At 43.1% G+C, this 19,534-nt stretch overlaps 1 protein-coding gene across 2 annotated transcripts in view; it reads left to right on the forward strand.

The window, feature by feature from the left end:
- Nucleotides 1–1,100: 1,100 nt before the first annotated feature.
- TTC17 (tetratricopeptide repeat domain 17) overlaps nt 1,101–19,534 on the forward strand; it is a 55,738-nt gene continuing 37,304 nt past the window's right edge. For both annotated transcript variants that reach the window (XM_039730966.1, XM_039730967.1), the window contains exons 1-7: nt 1,101–1,331; nt 14,253–14,342; nt 15,654–15,823; nt 16,874–16,985; nt 18,089–18,220; nt 18,914–19,023; nt 19,338–19,482. In XM_039730966.1, the coding sequence (XP_039586900.1) occupies nt 1,116–1,331; nt 14,253–14,342; nt 15,654–15,823; nt 16,874–16,985; nt 18,089–18,220; nt 18,914–19,023; nt 19,338–19,482 (975 nt within the window). In that variant the 5' untranslated portion in view covers nt 1,101–1,115. The remainder of the gene's footprint in view (nt 1,332–14,252; nt 14,343–15,653; nt 15,824–16,873; nt 16,986–18,088; nt 18,221–18,913; nt 19,024–19,337; nt 19,483–19,534) is intronic.

The following is a 19,534-nucleotide window of genomic DNA, read 5'->3' on the forward strand; positions in this document are numbered from 1 at the left end:
AAGAGGGCAACGTGCAGCCAGTTTAGGATAAAAGGAGGCTGCGCCCTGCAAAACCCATAGAGAGAAAAAACCCCATGGCTCTGTGCCTCAGTGGACTCCCTCCTTTTACTGGAATAAAGCTGCAGGACTCCTGTCTCCTTTTTGGACATAAACGTCTGGCGTTTGTGGATTTTCCTGACACTTACCATAGAGCAAGAGCCACTTGGAAGGGCAGCCTAGGGTTTTTTGTGGAATCTAATACGCCTGATTTGAAAACTCTGGCAGCAGTAAGGAACTATCATACTTGTGCAGTATTTTCTCTAGGCTGATACAAACCAAATCTGTTGAACTACTGCCACCATTTTGTAAAGTTGTTCTTGTTTCTACTTAATGAGTTTGAGGTGCAAACAAACGTTGCTGTTTAATAGGTGCTGGGAAGTTTGATGTTCCCAAGAAGCTGGACTGCAGAAAGATGGAACAGAACAACATTTGAATGTGGCAGCCTTTAGATTTCTCTTGGTACTGGGGAAACAGGCTCCCACTGCTGGGTTGGTATTTACTGTCAACTGGAGCAGGGAAAGAAAAGTTCAGGTTTTGCTGTGTAACCGAAAAGCATTAGAAGGGATGTGGCCTTCAGAGCTCTCTTCAGGCAGGTCGTGGGAAGGCTGGCATTAACTGTGTGTGCGTGGCCGCACTGTATGTGCACCGCTTGCTTTGCGCGGGACACAAAGTCGTTCCCTCGACCGGTCCTGGCAAATGTTCCAGTGCCCCGGACAAAAATCACCTCTTTTAAATTGAAGCGTTCAGCGTGTCGCCACACGGCGCGTGTTGGCCTTTAACGCCGGCCGTGTGCTCGGGACAGCAGCTCGGCCGTTACCGGCGGCTGCCAGGGCTGCGGAAGCCGCCGTTGGCCGGACCCGGTCCCCGCGCGGGGCAGCGGGTGCGCGGTGCTGTAACGGTGCTCTAGGGCCGCGCTCCCGCTGCTGTGCCGCCCCTCAGCCGGCGGCCGCTGCAGGACAGCAAGCTCTCGGGCCGGGTGCTCCCGGCGTGGCCTCGGGCACCGACCCGCCTCCGCTCCCGCTCCGCCCCCGGCGCGGCCGCACCGGGCCGAGAGCGCGGCACCGCCCGCTCCCAAAATGGCGGCGGCGGCCGTTCCGCTTCCGGGGGGTGCGAGCAGGCCGGGATTGGGGAAGATGGCGGCGGCTGGAGCGTCCGGGCGGGGCGGGCTGGGACGGGTATGGGTCTTCTCCGGCTGGGCCCTGGGCCTGTGCTCGCTGCTGGCCTCGGGGACGCGGCCCGCTGCTGCTACCACCCACTGGGTGGTCACCGAGGACGGGAAGATCCAGCAGCAGGTGAGCGGCCCGAGGGACGCGGGGCGCTGCCCACCCGGCTGCGGAGGCACGGAGAGCCCCCGTCCGCGGCGTCACTCACCCACAGCCCCGGTCTGCCCCGAGCTGTGCGGCGCGGGGCACGGCGCTGCTCGGCCCGGTGCGAAGCGCTGCCTGTTCCCGCAGCCGCTGCAGCAGCCGGGCGCCGGTGCCGATCGCTCCCGCGGCCCCGGCACGGGGGTCTCCTGCAGCGAGCTGGCGTCGCTTGTGAGACGTGGCTTGAACCCGCCGGAGCCCCGGGGCGAGGCAACGAGGAGGGGCGGTCGGTGGGTCGGGGAGAGCCGAGGATGGATCTGGGCTGGAACTCTGTTCGGAGCAGCGGCGGTTCCTGCCCGGGGCCGCTCCCGGGGAGCCCCCGGCACGAGGCCGGGTCCCGCTTTGGTGGCGAAGCAGCGGTACCGTGGCCCCGGCTCCAAGCGGGAGCCGGCCCGGGCACCCCCGGGCTCCTCGCCGCGGGGATGAGATGTCAGTGAGTTTGCGATTTTTCACATCCAGCCGCAGCCGACCCGGCCGCTTTTCCTTCCTGCTGGAAGTAGGAAAGAAGCGGTGGCGTGTGTGCTCGGTGCAGGAGCACACGCACGCCATGTGGGTTTAGTCAAAATGTCTTATTTTAGTGCGCTGTGCCTCATGTTCACTAAGCGGCTTGAAAGAGTCGATCTGTATCTCGTATTTAGGCATTTTCTTAGTTGCTTGCTTTCCTCTTTGTTGTAAAGGAAGCAGTACTAGAAATTTACTTTGGTGTCAGATCTGTCCCTTTCCCCCTGGAGTGGAAGAGTTGGTCGCTGTAGCAAGCAATGTGGCCTCCCCCCTGTACGAAAGATTGGAGCCGTGAATGTCCATTGTCAGCTTCCGTTTGTGAGGATTTTTAGTCGGGTTTTCCTGTCAAAACGCACTGAGGTCCTCAGACAGGTGGAGCAGACTTTTCTCTGCAGGAAACTCCTGCTGTCTTTATGACTCGGGCACTTCGGCTGTCTGGGTGGAACCAGGCACTCTAACACCCTCGTTAATAATAAATTAATTAATGACACCACTTCCAGTGCTATCTCATCACTTTTCCCCACTTAACATAATGGGGAAGTGGTGCAAGTATATGATAATGGTCTGGAAGCATCTGTGTGTGTATACTGAGTGTATATTATAAAATTTGGGCCAGCTGTTGATTTTGATTATTGCAAGAAAAGCAGCTGTGACTTGGAAAAAATCCAATTAGGTAAAAAGACTTGAAAATCTTATTAGCTAAATTCATTACTTATTTTAAGGAATGGCATTTCATTATGTCAGCTAACTGATGGAACAGGTAGAAGCTTCCACTATACCACTGCTATGCATTAGTCTTTTCTATTACACTTCCAAATGCCTTGTAAGCAGGGGCATTCGCATGTTCCCTCTGTGAAGTTCTCAAAGCCTGTAGGTGAGGTGAGAAAACAGTGTCTGTGGAATAACTTCTCTTACTTGCATGGTCAAAATTAATTCACCCATTTCCAGCAAGGAAATTCTAATTATAAATGTGTTATTACTTGGACTGTGAAGGAACCAGACTCTTCAGTACCTGGAATGTAGTGCTGCAAATTGTCCAGTGAGTTTTTTGTAATTAGATGCATTTTGGCATCTGTTACTGTCGTGTCCCTGGCTCTCATGAAAATTGTATTTAAATTTGTGGTTATTGCTATTGCCAGCTCTGCATGGCACCTCTGAATTTCGTTTTTTCCACTTGTGTTTTGGGGAATCACTGGACAAGTTTTTTAGTGAACTCCAATGTTGTTTTAAGTGCCAAAATGTAGCAGTGGTTCCGTAATTAACAGGAAAAGTGACAGTCTCCACCTGTCCAGCAACAGGCAGGAATTGTTGCAGTCACACCTTGAGTGCTGCATGCAGTTTTGGGTGCCTGGGGATAAGGACATCACACTCTTAGGCTGTGTGCTCTCCCAGAGGAGAGCAAGCAGGAGGATGGAAGCTCTCAAGGGTAAGACTGACGAGAAGCAGCTGAGGTCACTCAGCTCATTCAGCCTAGTTCTGAGGAGACCTCATCCAAGCCTACTGCTTCCTCAAGCAAGGCAGTGGAGGGGCAGGTGCTGAGCTCCTCTCTCTGGTGACTGGTGAGAGGACATGAGGAAAAGGAATGAAGCTGTGCCAGGGCAAGTTCAAACTGGACATTAGGAAAAGGTTCTTCGCAGACAGGGTGGTCGGTCACTAGAACAGGCTCCCCAGGGAAGTGGTCACAGCACCAAATGTGTTCAAGCAGCATATTCTTCGCAGACAAGGTGGTCGGTCACTAGAACAGGGAAGTGGTCACAGCACCAAATGTGTTCAAGCAGCATCTCAGCAGAACCTGGAGGATTCATAAGAGATTTATCAGTTAATTGGTAGAACCACAATATTCCAAAATATTTAAGCTCTCCTCCTAATACCAACAACTTATTAACAGGATAAAAGCCTCCAATTTCACTGCAGAGCATTCCTTTGCTTTAATTTTTCAGAATATTCTTCATTAAGTTGTTCTGTGTCATGAGAACTCATGGGTCCATTCCAACCTGAGATACTCTGATTCATTGGCAGTGGAAACCTCTGCATGTTATGTGCTCCAGGGCCCTCACCACCTCGCATGGGCTTTGCTGTCCCTCAAAGTCAGGACAGGGAGCTGAAGCAGGCGCCTTCCCGTGGGTGCCTGCTGGAGGGGCACGATCACGCCCCTTGCCCAGTGGGCTCCAGCCTTGCCTCTGCAGCCCGGGGTGCAGTTGGCTGCCTCAGCTGCCCCACCACCAGCTTTCTCCCCTCCAGAGCCCAAGTGCCATTTCTGGAAAGTTGTTTTTCTTTCAGCCCCAGCCTTTCATGCTGCATGGGGCTATTTCATCCCATGGGCTTGTGGCTGCTGTTGATGACTTCATGAGATAGGTCCCTGTCAGCCCATTCTCCTCCACCTTGTCTTGCTGCAGCCCTGCAATGACCACGCTTCCCCACACTTGCAGAGAACACCAAACTTGTGGTTCTTTTTTATCGCTGTCAGTAGCAAGGAGTTGTGTTAGTAACGATTGTATTGATCCCTGAGCGATGTGCTGGTGGTCAGCCGTTGTTGGACCTTGCACTGCTCATTGCAATGTTTCCAGCACAGCAGTCTCTGACTGGAAGTGGCTGCTGGTGGCAGAGAGTGGTGATATTAATCAGCATTTATATGATTTCATTTTGGAAATACTACCATGCCTAAAGTCTGAAACACATCTTCAAAGATTGCCAGCTTTTTAGAGGGACACAGGCTTGATCTTCACTTGAACTACTTCAGTTTATCTGAATGGAGCCTGTATAATTAAGAGGTAGGCAAAACTTGATTGATAGTAAGACCCAGACATTCCCACTGCTAAATGAGCCACTATCAGTGGAAATGCAGATGAGCACCAGTGACAAGTGACTTCCTTGTAGCTTTGAGTTTGCTGCTGTGAGCTTTGTTTTGCTTGTTACCAAAGTGTGGGACTTGTGGATGAGGAGCTGGCAGCAGGAGTCACAGATCCTGACCGAAATACAAAATATAGTTGCTGGAATGTGTTTGAGGGAAGAAAGGTGAGATTATTATACATTATTGACCTAAAATCTCTCTTAGCTGTTTCTCCTTACAGTGCAGCACAGTGCAAGCATTTAATATGAGACTATATTCAAGCATTCGAGTGAGATTGACTTTTCTGTGACCCAAGGCCACATGAATACCCTGGCTCAGCCTTGATTTCCTAGTGGTACAAAAACCTGACAGCAGTGGCAAAATTAACACAGACCAAACAATTTTCCATATATCATCAAGATCTCATCTAGTAAACAGGAGTACTTGCTAAGTAGGCACTGTTCAAGTTTCTAGTGAGCATTTCTAAATGACAAAACAAATTACTAGCAGTGCATATAGTATTTCAGAGTCTCAGCCATCAAGAAAAAAGCCATCAAGCTGTATCTGTTGCTATAGTAGCTGGTTTTCAGATCAAAGATATCATTCTCTGGATCAGTTCATGTTCTTCTTTTAGTCTTTTAGTCTGAGAGTCTTCTTCAAGTGTGTGCTCTTGCAAAGCCAGAGACTGACTAATCGTCTCTCTTTAATGAGATTGTATCTGCTCAGTGCAGATGTCTGTAAGCCATTTCACAACTCACAGTATAAAGTTCAGGCTAATATATAACTGATTTTTGACAGTGTTTGTCTGCCAGTAGGGACGCGAGTCACTCTACAGAAGTACTAGTGTACTTCCAGAGAAGAGAGAAACTCAGTGTGAAGAGAGGACAGACAATTGTCACATGAAATGTAATGCAGAATACAGTCATTCATGGCTTTAATGGTGGGGACCAGCTGCTACCCTGGCTCAAAGACCTGACATATGAGAGCAGAGGTAGGGTCTTTCTAGAGATGCCTTGATGGAGGTGATGAAAACTGAGCAAGTAGTGGGGACACAAAGAGCTGCCTTTTTGTGGACTGCTGTGAACTCTGAAGACGTTAGATCAGAATAATTAAACAAAGCACAGAAAATTTCCAGGCAGATGATCCAAAGCAGGATTGGGAAAGTGTTGTCAGGAACAAAGAGGCCCTGGCAAGAAATCTGAATTGGCAAAAAGTTGTTTTAGTTTAATGTGTTGTCATGTATTTTGAAGTTCATGAGAGATGATCTGGAGAGGAGAGTCAAAGAGCATTGCTGGCTAACTTATTTGGAACTAAGACAACCAGCTGCTCAATGAATGTGACATCTGAATTTCCTGCAGTGCTGTAGTGTGCTTCACTCTGGCTCAGTCCAGTAGAGAGGAGAGACAGCACCTATCAGTTGGTCATTTGGTTGCAGATTTGAGTGCAAGTGCTCCTCAGGCAGCAGCAAGGCAAGTTGATTCATGGATGGCTTTAGAGTTAGTTAATGCATTACCCTGTCTGGCACCTGAGTGCACATGTATGCTAACAGGTTGAGATGAGAGCAGTGGTCCATGTGCTCAAGAATGCAGGAAAAGCACCCATCCAAACCAAGGAAAGCTGAGATTCTAGTGCAGCCAAATAAAAAGCTATTTGCTGCTTACAAAAGCATCTTCTGTGATACATGGAGTAGTCGCTCAGTCCTGTCTTGAAAATGACAGGTGAATGTTTGCTTTGCTCTTACTCTAAAGGTTAGTTTGCTTGGTTGTATGAACTCCTTCTTGACTGAGTTTCTTATCCTTCCAAGTCTATTGTATGCTAAACAACAACACACAAACAAAAAAATAACAACCAAAAACCCAACAAAAACAAGGAAACAAAAACCTACACACGCATACACAAAAAAATGTTCATTTTTACTGAAGTGTCTGAGGTGGAGTTATGCCTTCCCCAAAACAGTTGTCAGTCCCTCCTTATGAGGGTGTGCAAAACACCTGGGCTGGTTGGTTTGAATGTTCTGTAGTTTATTAGATGTTATCCTATCCCTAGGATGAACTGAAGCAGAATGGTTTTGAGGCATAGGTAAGGTTTTCTTTAAGAAAAGAAAAAATTGTTCTGATTTAGAACTTCTCTCTTGATCATCAGAGGACCATAGGCCTTCATGTGCTATGAAAAATAGTAGTTAAAAATATTTCTTAAAATTTTCTGCCTTTACATAAGTGTATAAGAAGTTTTTTAACCTGTGAATGGCTGAGTTGCTTAATGTCCTTGTCCCAGGTAGGCATTTAGAACTGCACTTCACCTACAGGGTGAAACTTCCCTGGGGAGCACAGCCTGTGTGTGTCTGTGTCACTGTGAACCTCACGACTAGATTCAAATTTATAAAAATAGGCCTTGTAGTAGCCTGTATGTGGCATGAGAAATGCAAATGTTTCATTCAGTGGAGCCATGGTAGAGAAGAAGCTTCCACTGCTCTCAACTCAGCAGTCAGAGATTTGCATCTGAGGTGGATGAGCTAAGAGGCAGATCCCAAGGGCTGCTGAGCTGCAGCTGTTGGTGGCTGTGCCCCTCGCAGCTGCCACAGTCCAGCAGGTAATCTTATGCCAGGTTTTGAGTGCTGACAGAAAAGCTTTAGAGCAGAGATGTCTGGATTTAGCTGGGCCTGAACACCAAGGCAGTTCAGGCTGTGAGTCCAGAATGCTGTAGCAGTGGCTCTGACCACATTAGGCATGTCCTGCTCATTCCTCAGCTCCTAGTTTTCATACAGCCTTTGTCCTCTGGACACTGTGTGTTCCCAGGTCCCGTTTCTCTTAGGATCCTCACACTCTGATTTCCTGTTTTCTGTCACCTTTAAAATAAGGGTTGGACAATCTGAAAAGATGATACAAATCAACTGTTTAAAACTGGCTATTCTGTGGTGAGAGTTACACTTCATGCCTGGAATGCCTTCCCTGTGTTGTGAGCTTCACAGCTGAAGGGTAGCCTTGGAATTGGCCCAAAAACGTGTTTGCATGAAGACCCCACCAAAGCCCAAAAGAGCAAACTCAGCAAGACTTTGAAATCCGTTGTTGTTACATGTACCTGCCTGCTTTAAAAATACACTGCTGGATAAAGTAATTTCCCTCAGAGTTTAACAGAAAAAATTAATAGGCTTTGTGTTGTTCACTTGCTGAAAGTTACTGCTCAGGGTTAATCTTTTTTAGATACCTTCTAAGTCTAATAATTAGTCTTCCTGTCTGTATTTTCAATATTAGAATACTTGAAATTTTTAGGATTTGACAGTGAGCAGACATCAAGAACCGGTCTGTTTTTATGAAAAAAAGTACTTGCTCATTACAGATGTAGTCTGAATGATCTCTCCATCTCTTGTTTTGATTCAGCTGAGCATATGGCTACTGAAGAATATAAGACCTAGAATACACAGGTTGGAAATTTGTACCCTTAAACATGACTAGCAACACATTGGACACACGGTGTTCCAAGTAAAGTCTTGTTTCCCTTTGAGGTATTTAGATCTGTTACCTAGGATATTCATAGCTTGTGTGATCTCAGTTGAGCAGAGCTATTCGGTAATACTGCAACTTTGTTAGGTTTTATTTCTGAAGTGCTACAAGTGTTTAAAATTTGTGTTTTCCCTGTAGCACAGCTAGTGTTAATGATATCAAAATATCTAGTGCTGTTTGTTAACAGGTTCTGCAGCAGTAAGCTTTTAAATGGCTCAATACTTATAAAAACCCATTTCAACATCATTTTTCTGTGTGAATTTTTTCAGTGACAATCTTGGAACAAGTGTCTTCTGACACTGCCTACTCATCATCTGCATGAGTCAAAGAATTTATTTTCCAGTTTTGTAATTTGTCTTGCACTGAAACCTGTACAGATTTTTTTGTGGCTTTCTCAGAAATGCCATGTAGCATCATGTTGGAATGTAAAGTATCTCAGGACAGCAAGAATATACCAAAAGACAAGCACCAGTTTTCAGATCCTTGGCTCCCCCTCAAGACTGCAAGTTCCACCCTGTTGGAGGGGGAATTGCCTTTATTTTGTACAGTGACAAAACATCCACTGCCTGTAAAACAAATATGGGGAGCCCATATTTCTGTATGCCATCATTTGGTACAGTGTGTTTTCAGCTTTTTCTCCAATAATCTGCCTTCTGCATTTACTAAATGCCTATAGGATGTGCAGAGGCACTAACAGCAATTCTGGTTTTGATGTGCCTGCGCCTCAGTTAACAGCAGGGTTTCCACAGTACTTTTAAAAAAAGTCTTACTTAAAAATAGTTGACTGAGGCATTCATTCACCCTCATTTTTAAAAAAAGTACTTCCTGGTGCAGTGTAACTGGATTGTTAGGAAAAATATGCTGGAAGGTTTGGCAAAACTTGCAGGTCTAATTGCTGAGAGACTTTGATATATGGAGGTAACATAGGAGACTCTAAAACTTCAGGGTTTGATTCAACTCGATGTCTTTTTTCATTACACAAATTCTGTGTGTTTCTTGCTGAATCAGGTTCTTGGTGTACTTTGTGACAGTGAATAAATTTGAACTGTGCTTTATACAGAAACTTTCACCTTTGGGCAAAGTTGAACAGAGAACAGTTCTTCTAAAAGTGTTTTACTGGCAGGCTTTCTGCAGTGTAACTACAGTAGCTGTCAAAGGTTCAAAGAAAGCTTTTCAGCACAACTTTTTTTCCCTGTTTACTGTGTTGGAATTGAAGTCAAATTCTTGCATTTCAAGCACTTCATCTTGCATGTCACAGTTTCAGCACTTTGGAGGAAGAGTAAATGAATGTGGTGCTGTGCCATCAGCGAAACACTTTGAGTTAAAAATGAGTGAGTTGGACAAAGATCTGTTCTGGAGCAGGAGTCTCCACTCTCGGCACCATGAAGCTGTGTTTGCTGTGCATGTTGATGTCTGTTCTGTTTGATCCCAGAGAAGCCTTACGGAGAGTTGCTCACATTTTGAAAAACGTCCAAGTCACAACATCTGAGTATTTTTCACCCGTCTGACTCCTGAATCAGGTGACAAGGCACAGCAGACTTTGCATGAAGGGGTGAAGGTGGCAAGTGTTGGTCGGTAAGAGCACAAGACATGAATCTGAGTGAAACCAGTATCCTCTGAAATCTACCTGGAGTCTTGTTGTGGGAAGGAAGGGGCATAATCCAGAACAGTCTCTAGGTATCCATAAAATGTCTTTTATTTGGACTATTATATTTCTGACTGAAGAATTGTTTGACAGGTCTTCTCTTTGAATTTTAATAAGCAGCATCCCACAAGAAAATTCTGATTATTTTGTGGTTTCATTCAGAGTGTAATTTTCCTGGTTTGGGGACGTGGTTGCACAGGAAAACAGGAACATACCTGGTAGACTTTGAGCACAAGCAGCATGAGGGAAGTGTGAGAATCCATGTGACAAGCCCTGCAGGGCTTCAAGTGTGTCTTCCTGATTTCAGCACATCCTGCTTCCCACTTATCTTTATCGCTGCTGCTACTCATATCTGCGCTGTGCAAGTTATGCAGATGCAAACCTTTGTTTGCAACTTACTGTATTCTTCATGAGGTGTCACTACTGCCCTCAATGGCAAACACAGTGTTGGTGCTCTTCACAGCTCAGTATGTCAGCTTTGTCTTTTTCCAACCGTAGAAATCTCTGGCAACATGAAGAAAATGTGTTTGATGTAGAGATGGGTGTTGTAAAAAGCTGGATAATGAACTGTAAGTCTTCACAGTGTTGCTGACTGGATCTGAGATTAATAAATTTCAGTTTAAAAGCCATCTGTCTGTCACTACAGAAAAGGGAGTAATGAAGAGCTTACCAGGTGCCCACCAAAGTTGCTTCATCACTCCTCTCATCAGCTGCACAGGGGAGAGAAAACGCAAGAGAAAGTTCAAGAGTTTGGATAAGGACTGGGAGAGGTCACTCACTAGTTACCACCACAGGCAGAATAGACTTAGCTTGAGGAAATTAGTTAATTTATTACAAATCAGATCAGGGTAGGGTAATGAGAAATACAAGCAGATCTTAAAAATACCTTCCCCCAACCCATCTTTTTCTTCCTGGACTTAATTTCTGATTTCCTACCCCCTCCTCCCTGGGTGGTACAGGAGGATGAAGAATGGGCGTTCTGGTCAGTTCATCACAGAGTGATTTTACCACAGCTTCCTCCAAGAAGTACTCCTTCTCCTCCAAGGAAGAACTCTTTCCTGTGCTGCAGTGTCTTGTCCCTTCCACAGGAGAAAGTCCTGCATGAACTCCTCCAGTGTTCCTCCAGTTCCTTCTCATGGGCTGTCACAAACCGTTCCAGCTCAGGGTCCCTCCCACAAGATGCCATCCTTCAGGAACAGGCTGCTCCAGTGTGGATCCCCTGGAGGGCCACAGGTCCTGCCAAAAATCCTGCTCTAGTGTGGGCTTCTCACAGGTTCACAGCCTCCTTTGGGTATGCACCTGCTGTGGTGTGAGGTCCCCCATAGGCTGCACATGGATCTCTGCTCCCTGATGGGCTGCAGGGGACAGCCTGCCTCATCGTGGTCTTCACAACAGGCTGCTGGGAAATCTCTGCTCTGGCACCTGGAGCACCTTCTCCACTCCTTCTCTGCTGACCTTGATATATACAGAGCCGCTTCTCTTGCATGTTCTTACTTTTTTTCTGGCCTCAATAACTTCTTTTCTCTTCTTAATGTGTTATCACAGCAGTGCTGCCACAGTCACTGATGGGTTCGGCCTTGGCAGTGAATCTGTCTCAGAGCCAGCTGAAGTCTTCTCTGTCAGACTTAGGGGAAGCTTCTGGCAGCTTCTCACAGAAGGCACCCCTTGCCAAGCAAACACAATGCAGCTACTAAAATTCTGTGGTAGGAGCTTTGTGTTTACACACTGGTAAGGTTAACTTTCTACTAAGCTGAAGGATTCTGCTGTTATTAAAAAGTACTTATTTGCTGGTGACCAGCTGAGTCAGATGTGGAAGGGAAAATCTGGAGACTACAAGAAAAATATCCTTAACTGGGATGATTTCCTGGTGGATTGCTGTAACTTCATGAATTAATTCATTGTTGTTGCAGTTTTGTTGTTGAAACTTTGGTTTCTGCTGCCAGATAATAGTTGTTGGGAGTGTAGAGTTGCTTTCCTGTCAACCCACGCACACTGGGTTGGTAACTCCAAACTCTGCAATACTAAATTCAGACTTCTCATGAGACTGTCTTACCAAAAGTTAAAAACAGAAGGCGACCCTGAATATCATTCTGTTTCTGAATGAATGATAAGCCAGGATCCTTCATCTTTCAGAACAAGGTTTTCTAATTGGTGATGCCTGCATAACTTACTCCAAAAATTCCCAGATGCTGTTTGTCACTGAAAGTGGAGCTGATAGTTGACTTTTCCCTCAGTGACTGTGTAGAATCATGCAAGCAGCCTTTAGATGTCAGATGAGCAGTGCTATTTTGAAATGGGTAATGAAGTGCTTTAAACACAGTGAAACTTATTTTCTTTGCAAATTAATCTCTCATTCATTTGCACATACCGTGGTAGTTTCTTTAGCAAGTGAGGCATAACCCAGTGCTACATTCAGTGCATAACTCTGTCTTTGTGTGCAACCAGTTCAGAGTGAGGTGGGGCCCATAGGAGGAAATATGACCATCTATAAAATGCTGTAGACTTTAATACTTCAACTAACAAGATCATTTGACTTTTTTGAAATTCTATTTTCTCTGCTTCTCTGCATCATGGTGGATACTTGGTCATCCTTTATCTGCAGCAGTTGAATCCAGAATCTCCAAATTCACAGTGTAAAAATGGATTAGTGTCAGTAGCACCCATTATTTTCTATTCATCTGGTGATATGAGAGAATTAATTTGCTAAGGAGGAAACTGAGGTTTTTGTGTAACTGTTTGGACTGTGTAGGCAGCCACCCATCAAAATGGCTCCATACTAAAAGAAACACTGCAGCTTTTGCTTTGGAAAGGAATACTTAGCCAAATTTAGCCAAAACCATGCTTAGGGTTTAGTAAAAGGAACAGGTGTTTATATCTCAGAGGACAAGGTCCTCACTCAGTCAAGAATCTTGCAACAAACGTAGACTTCACAGTCAGTAGTCCAGAGAAAGTAGATTTGAGCTGCTTATCTGACTCACAACAGAGTACAGCCTAAGGTGTAACCTGTTGACAGGACACATTAAGATCACCAGAAAATATGCTGGAGATGCAGTTCTCTGCAGTAAGAGAGTGTAACAGAAATTTGTCCAAGCTATTTGGAAAGGTGACAAAAAAAGAAGAACTTGAGCTCAGGAGGTTCTCCTGCATCTGTATATACGGCAGACTTTTCCATTAAATGGTAATGTCATCAAGTTTGCACAGATGTCACGGGCATGGACAGCCCATTTATCAGTGCTAACAAATAGGTAAGTCCTCACATCTCCATGCAGCAGCTGGTTCTGTATCCCGAAAACTTGAATGGAAACTGAGCAGATCCAGGAAAAACATCTTGATGTAGACCATATAACAGTCACATTAAAAGTGTGAGATGTTGCTGTCATTGTCACCTTGTCTTTTCATCCTGTCATCACATAGTCCTATTTCCTTGTTTCTGTTCTCATGTTCACTGTATCCTTCATGAACTAATTTAGTTTACTAGTTCACACAAAACAACCAGGAGGGAGTTATGTTCTGTTCAGCTTCTGAGTTTGGGTTGGTTTCCAAGAGATCCTGGTGGTTACCACAGCTGGTGTGCAGCCAAGTGTACTGCTCTCACTGACACCTGGGAGGAAACAGGGCTGCAAGCCTGGAAGTGAGCTTTGCATCAGCTCAGCTGCTGCTGCACCACCTTCTCCACTGTAGGGACTTTCCCCCACCCTGTGAGACGGCAGAGTTTGGCATGAGGACAAGGCTGGGGTGTTTCAGCTGTGGGGTGAGTGCCGTAGTTAACTGAGCCCAGCTAGGGGCTGATGTGTACCTGCTCTATCTGTGACTTGCTTTCATGGAGCTGTGAGCTCCTGTGCATAGCTATGCAAGCTGTAGCATGGTCTTCTGTAACAGAGTTTTCGGTCTTCCCCTGCTTCCCTCTTGATTTTGTTACTTTACTTATTAATCCTGAAGGCAGTAGATCCTAATGGTAGGCCAGTGTGTTAAATTAGTTGCAGAGAGGAGTTGAAGCTGAGCTACTTCATGCCTTTTGAGGGACGTGGTGGAGGAATTTTAAAGTTGCAAAATGAAATAAGTTTTTGTGATTGCAGTTTAAGATACCTAGTATTTCAGCAGTAAGTACTCTTAGTAATGTTTGTTGTGGAAATTTATTTGCTCTTATGCTTAGAACTTGAGTGCCTGATTTAAATGAAGCATGGGTTGAATTGGATTCTCAAATGCAATGTTGTTTGAAGTATGGATTTTTAAATGGACATGTTATGAATGTTGACTGGACAGAAAACCTCCTAACAGACAAACTGTGATTGAATTAACATAATTGCCTTCTTTTAAAATCACTGTAATTAGGTGAATGTGTTACATTGATGGACTGTTAAAATGTCTTGCAGGTGGATTCACCAATGAATTTGAGAAACCCACATGATTTGGTAATACTAATGAGACAAGAAACAACAGTTAACTACCTCAAAGAACTGGAGGTAAAGCATAACATTTAAGTACTAACTAATTCTGAAAATACAGATTTTTTTTTCATAGACTTTATAGTGATAGTTTTAGATGGCGAAAATAATTTATTGTTGGCAAAGTTCTCCTTCAATGAAAGGATGAAAAATTTTTCAGATCTCGAGAATTTTTTGCCTCAAGTTTGCCTAACTGGTGTCCAGTTTTATCATTCCCTGTTGTTAGCCATAAATCTTAACGTTTTTAGATATATTTTGGAAGAACACAGAGCAAATAATCTGTTTTTCTTCAAGCCCATTTATTATTGAAAAGGGGTCTGAGACCACCCTTTTGAAAAGGGCTTTAATGAACTTTGAACTGATAAACTGATGTTCAAATATAATAGGGGTTAGGTAAGCAAACAGCTCACAGCCCTTCTGGCCATGTACCCCTTTCTTGTGCCAGCTTTGGTTTTATCAGATTGGGATAACTAACTAAGATTGGGATAACACACACCAGAGGTAGCTTTAGGTGAATGGGTGAAGTAGGAGAAAGGAAAATAAGCAGGACTGCCCCTGTGTTCAGCCAGTCTTTTTCATCAGAGTGTAGTCTTTTTTGTGATGATAGACATTTTGGCTGTGGATAGAATAATACTTGCAAGCTTTTTGGGGCATGGGTTGTGGGTGTGGAAATCACTAATGTCCAACTTCTGGTACACAAATGACTTTCAGCAGAAGTTACCTATTATAACTTGAAAAATACTTGTACAAATTGCCACTAGTATATGTATCTCTATTGTTTCACAGTAGCATGTAATCAAGTGTCTATGGCTTTAATTAAAAATGCAGGTTTTCTCATTTCACAGGTATTCATGTACAGTACTATTTACATGTACTCCTGTTCAGTTGTACTTAGCACACTGACTGGCTAAGATAATGATGATGATTTGTTGCGATGTCTCATATTATTTCCACAAGGTCTTATAGTGGAAAAAAAGGGGGCCAAATGTGAAAAAAATTTATTTACTTGTATCAACCATTTCTTCTTTTCCTAAATCGCCTACCATGGATTTGGAATGCTATTGGTCCACTTTTTAGGCAAACAGGAGAAATAAGGGCTCATTCAAGTTGTATTATCTCTAAAGAAAGCATTTATATGCCATCCAAATCCTAAAAAGTCCTACAGGTGTTATAAAAGATACAAAAGTATTCCCAAAATTCAATGAGAATTTTTAAGATTTTTTTCAGATGAACTTTGTTTTAAGGAAAAAGTGGGACTGTTGAATTGTAACAACTGTAGCATTTGCTTTCATTGGTGTTATATGATTCTGTTTCCTTTTTTTCCTACAGAAACAGTTAGTTGCTCAAAAGATTCATATAGAGGAAAATGAGGACAGAGACACAGGGCTGGAACAAAGGCATAATAAAGAAGATCCAGACTGCATTAAAGCAAAGGTGCCCCTGGGGGACCTAGATCTGTATGATGGCACATACATCACCTTAGAGAGCAAAGATATCCGGTAATAAGATGCTTTAATAATGTACTTTATATTCTGAGATTTTTACTGAATGAAAAAAAAATCAACACTACCTAAAGAAAAGTGAAAAATGACCAGCACTGACTTTCTTTAGATGACAGTTTTTGTTTTGTGTTACTGTGGGATAAAATTGAAACAACATCTGCTACTAGTTTTGAGCAGGTACAACATAAAAAAGCCATTTCCCCCAAACTGTCTATGCTAGCCATGCCCTGAAACTTTTCCTTTCTTCCCAGTTCTACCACTGTTTCTTTATACTGATATGCCCAGACGTGAATTGAAGTGAAATATGTCATGTAGTAGGGGGTTGAATTTGCTTGAGTGTGCTTTCAGTGTTTTGAGCTAGATATTTATTTTAGTGGAAACTGTCTTGACTCAAATGTGAATGAAATTCCATTGATTACCAAGCTGTTGAACTTTCTGGTCATATTTTGTCTCATGTTTACAAAGTGAAGGATGAGCAGCCAGTATCCTTGACATTCAGCTTCATTGGTAATTCATCTTCAGGAATGACTGTTTTGTTTTAGTTGTTTTTTTTATCATAATCACATGAGTACTTGAAGTGGGAAAAGATCAATTTTATCGTCATACACCTTCGTTTGGACTTCTCATCACCCATATTTGGGATTGGCTTGTTTGTTTCAGTTGAAGAGTCTGCATGCATTGCCATTTGCCTGGCAGATACATCATTAATCATAGCAGTGATACACTAGGTTGACCCTGATACATTTTGGAGGCTATCCAAGTGTTGATATTTTCTGTAAAGCAGACAAATTTATTTACTTTATCCTATAGTCGTGACATCTGAATAAAACAGAAATGGGCTAATGTGCCCGAACAGGGGATTTCTGTAATGATCAGAGTACTCTCTGTATCAGCTACCATACTGTCTCTTAGGAGCATGTGCCCAAACAGGGGATTTCTGTAATGATTAAATCAGAGTACTCTCTCTATCAGCTACCATACTGTCTCTTAGGAGCTCCAGCAGTATGTTAATCTGCAGTCTGCTATGTTATGTTATTACGTCCTCAGCCCTGAAGACTATATAGACACAAAGTCCCCAGTGCCTCCAGACCTGCAGCAGCCAGACTGTACAAAAGTTCTAGATCTTCCATACAGTATTCATGCTTTTCAGCACTTACGGGTAAGTGAGCAAATGCAAGTAAGTATTTTTCCCCATTAGGAAGAGGAATAGAAAACTCCTACTGGCAGTTCTCACTCAAGGTTGAAAGGTATTGTAATCTTCCAAGACTGCTTCACACTTTTTTAAAACAACAGTTGTTGGGCCCTGATTAAAGTACCTGCATATCGGAGGTTATACCTGTTCCATCAGGTATACAGTTTCTGTTTTGTTATTTTCTCCCTTATTTTAGAGGACATTTTTAGGAAAATGGAGTCTTTTGTTTTCATAACACATTAGCAAATTGGTAGCTTTCATTGGAACTGCTACCACTAGCTTGTGAATTATCTCAGTTGAAATATGGAGAGTGCTGAAGAGGGTCATTAAAATGTATGAAGATTCAGAATCAAAAAATTGTTTGTAGTTTTGTTGGTAGCTCCTAACATGAATGTCTGTTTGGTATCTGAATGCCAAGCCCTAACCAAGAGGATGAAATAGCTGTTACCTACTAGTGCAAAGTCAGCTGCTTTAGAAAAGTTACAGCAGAAGAGTGGTAGGAAAACTGGTTTTGTCAACAACATTATATGAGCACATTTTCTAATGTGAATGCAGCTTTAGTGCTTTTATCTTGATATTTATTTTATTGCAAGTCTTTTCATTAACAAATAAGGACTTTCTTACAGCTAAACACTAAGTGGAGTTGTTTTACCTCTGTTCCTGGGTCTGGATGTATTTTTGAAAGAAGTATGTTTGTGCTTGGGGAAGGAAGAAAGAGAAGAGGTGCAGGGATACTTCCACTGTCTGAATGTAACCTTACAATCCTGACTTTAGTGCTTCAGTGGTCTTTGGTGATATCAGTAGCTGCCAGATACGCAGTGCTACCAGAACTGAATACTTCCCCTGTAGAACTCACAGGCAGAGGCTGCTTTTGGCTGCTTCTATTGTTTTCCCTCCTGCAATAATATATATTATTATCTGTCAGAGGTGAAATTGTTCTATCAATTCCCAGAGATCTTGAAAGGAAGATAAGATTGTAAAATAACCAAGCCACATGTTTTCATAGAGTCATGCTTTTGTTTCTCTACTCTTAAGTGTCAGCAAATACCTGTATTCAATTTTTATTTCAGGGTGTCCAAGAAAGGGTTAATCTTTCTGCACCCCTGTTACCTAAAGAAGATCCAATCTTCACATACTTATCACGGAGACTGGGAAGAAGTATAGAGGAAATAGGTCACCGTATTTATGAGGGGCTTATGAAGGTATGAAACTGTAATCTTACCGGGTGCACAAAAAAGAGCACTGGAAAGGTCTCACAAGTTGAGATGCACCTCGTACAAGCAGTCAGATCCAGTTTTGCACATGTATTTTTGGTTTACAGTTCAGTTTCAAAACGCAAACTGAGACCATTTTCTTACAGGCAAGTAGAAGCAGGAGAAGGCATCAGCAAAGCCAGTAAATAGATAGTTTCTGTCATCTTTAAGGATGTATGTAGTTATGTTGTCTAGCAAGCCACATTCATTGCTTTGTCAAGGTAATCAGAGTTTTAAAACAAAAAATACAGGTACTTAAAGAGCAAAGAAGAAATAACCATACTGAAGTGTGTATATTTTCGTTAAATGTCTTCCTGTAAAATCTAGGAACCCTCAAATGAACTCCAGCTAAGATGCTGATGCTTAAAATACTGTCACCTCTCATTTCACCTCATTTTGTATTTTTACTTGCTTGAAATGCAGAAATTCTGTTTCTTTAATACATTAGCATGCTGCTTCAGTGTTCCTAAACATTGACAACTGTTGCCAAATGGCAGCTTTCCAGTGGAGGAGGATAGCTTAGAGCAGCTGAGCACCAACTTTGGTGCTCAGCTTTTCATCCTGTAGTAATTAAAGCCCTGATTAACCTTTTAGTTCATGTGTTAGTAGTTAGTACAGTTCATGTGTTTCTCTTTACTGCAGAACTCTTCTTCCTGGGTGCTCTATAACATGGCTTCTTTTTACTGGCGAATAAAGAATGAGCCATACCAAGTAGTAGAATGTGCCATGCGTGCCCTTCATTTTTCTTCAAGGTAAGACTTGCTAATAAGGATTTCTTCTCAGACTGCTTTTCTAGTTACCCTGGTTAGTAAACAGGTTTTGGTTTCTAAGACAGTATGCTAAGGAATAATCTGTGTTATTTGTTCTTGGTCTCTTGGTCTTTTTTCTGTTGTTTCTATGTGCTATACTATGTATATAAATAGTCAAGACATTTTTCTAGCAAGTGATATGTTTTAATGTGTGACTGGCAAATTAATGTGTCCTTGTGCATGATTCTTACACAGTCTTACATTCCTTTAATGTTAGTTTTTAATTTTTTCCTATTTATTTTATTTTACTCTTTTAGGCAAAATAAAGACATTGCACTGGTCAATTTGGCAAATATTTTGCACCGGGCTCACTTCTCTGCAGATGCAGCTATTGTGGTTCATGCAGCTCTGGATTACAGTGACTTCTTCACCAGCTATTACACTTTAGGAAATATATATGCGGTAAATACAATCTTTATTTTCCAAGACTTGAAGAAAATTAAATATTACTTAA

Source organism: Passer montanus, unplaced genomic scaffold (assembly GCF_014805655.1).
Source record: "Passer montanus isolate IOZ18808 unplaced genomic scaffold, ASM1480565v1 scaffold75, whole genome shotgun sequence".
NCBI classification, from domain to species: Eukaryota; Metazoa; Chordata; class Aves; order Passeriformes; family Passeridae; genus Passer; species Passer montanus.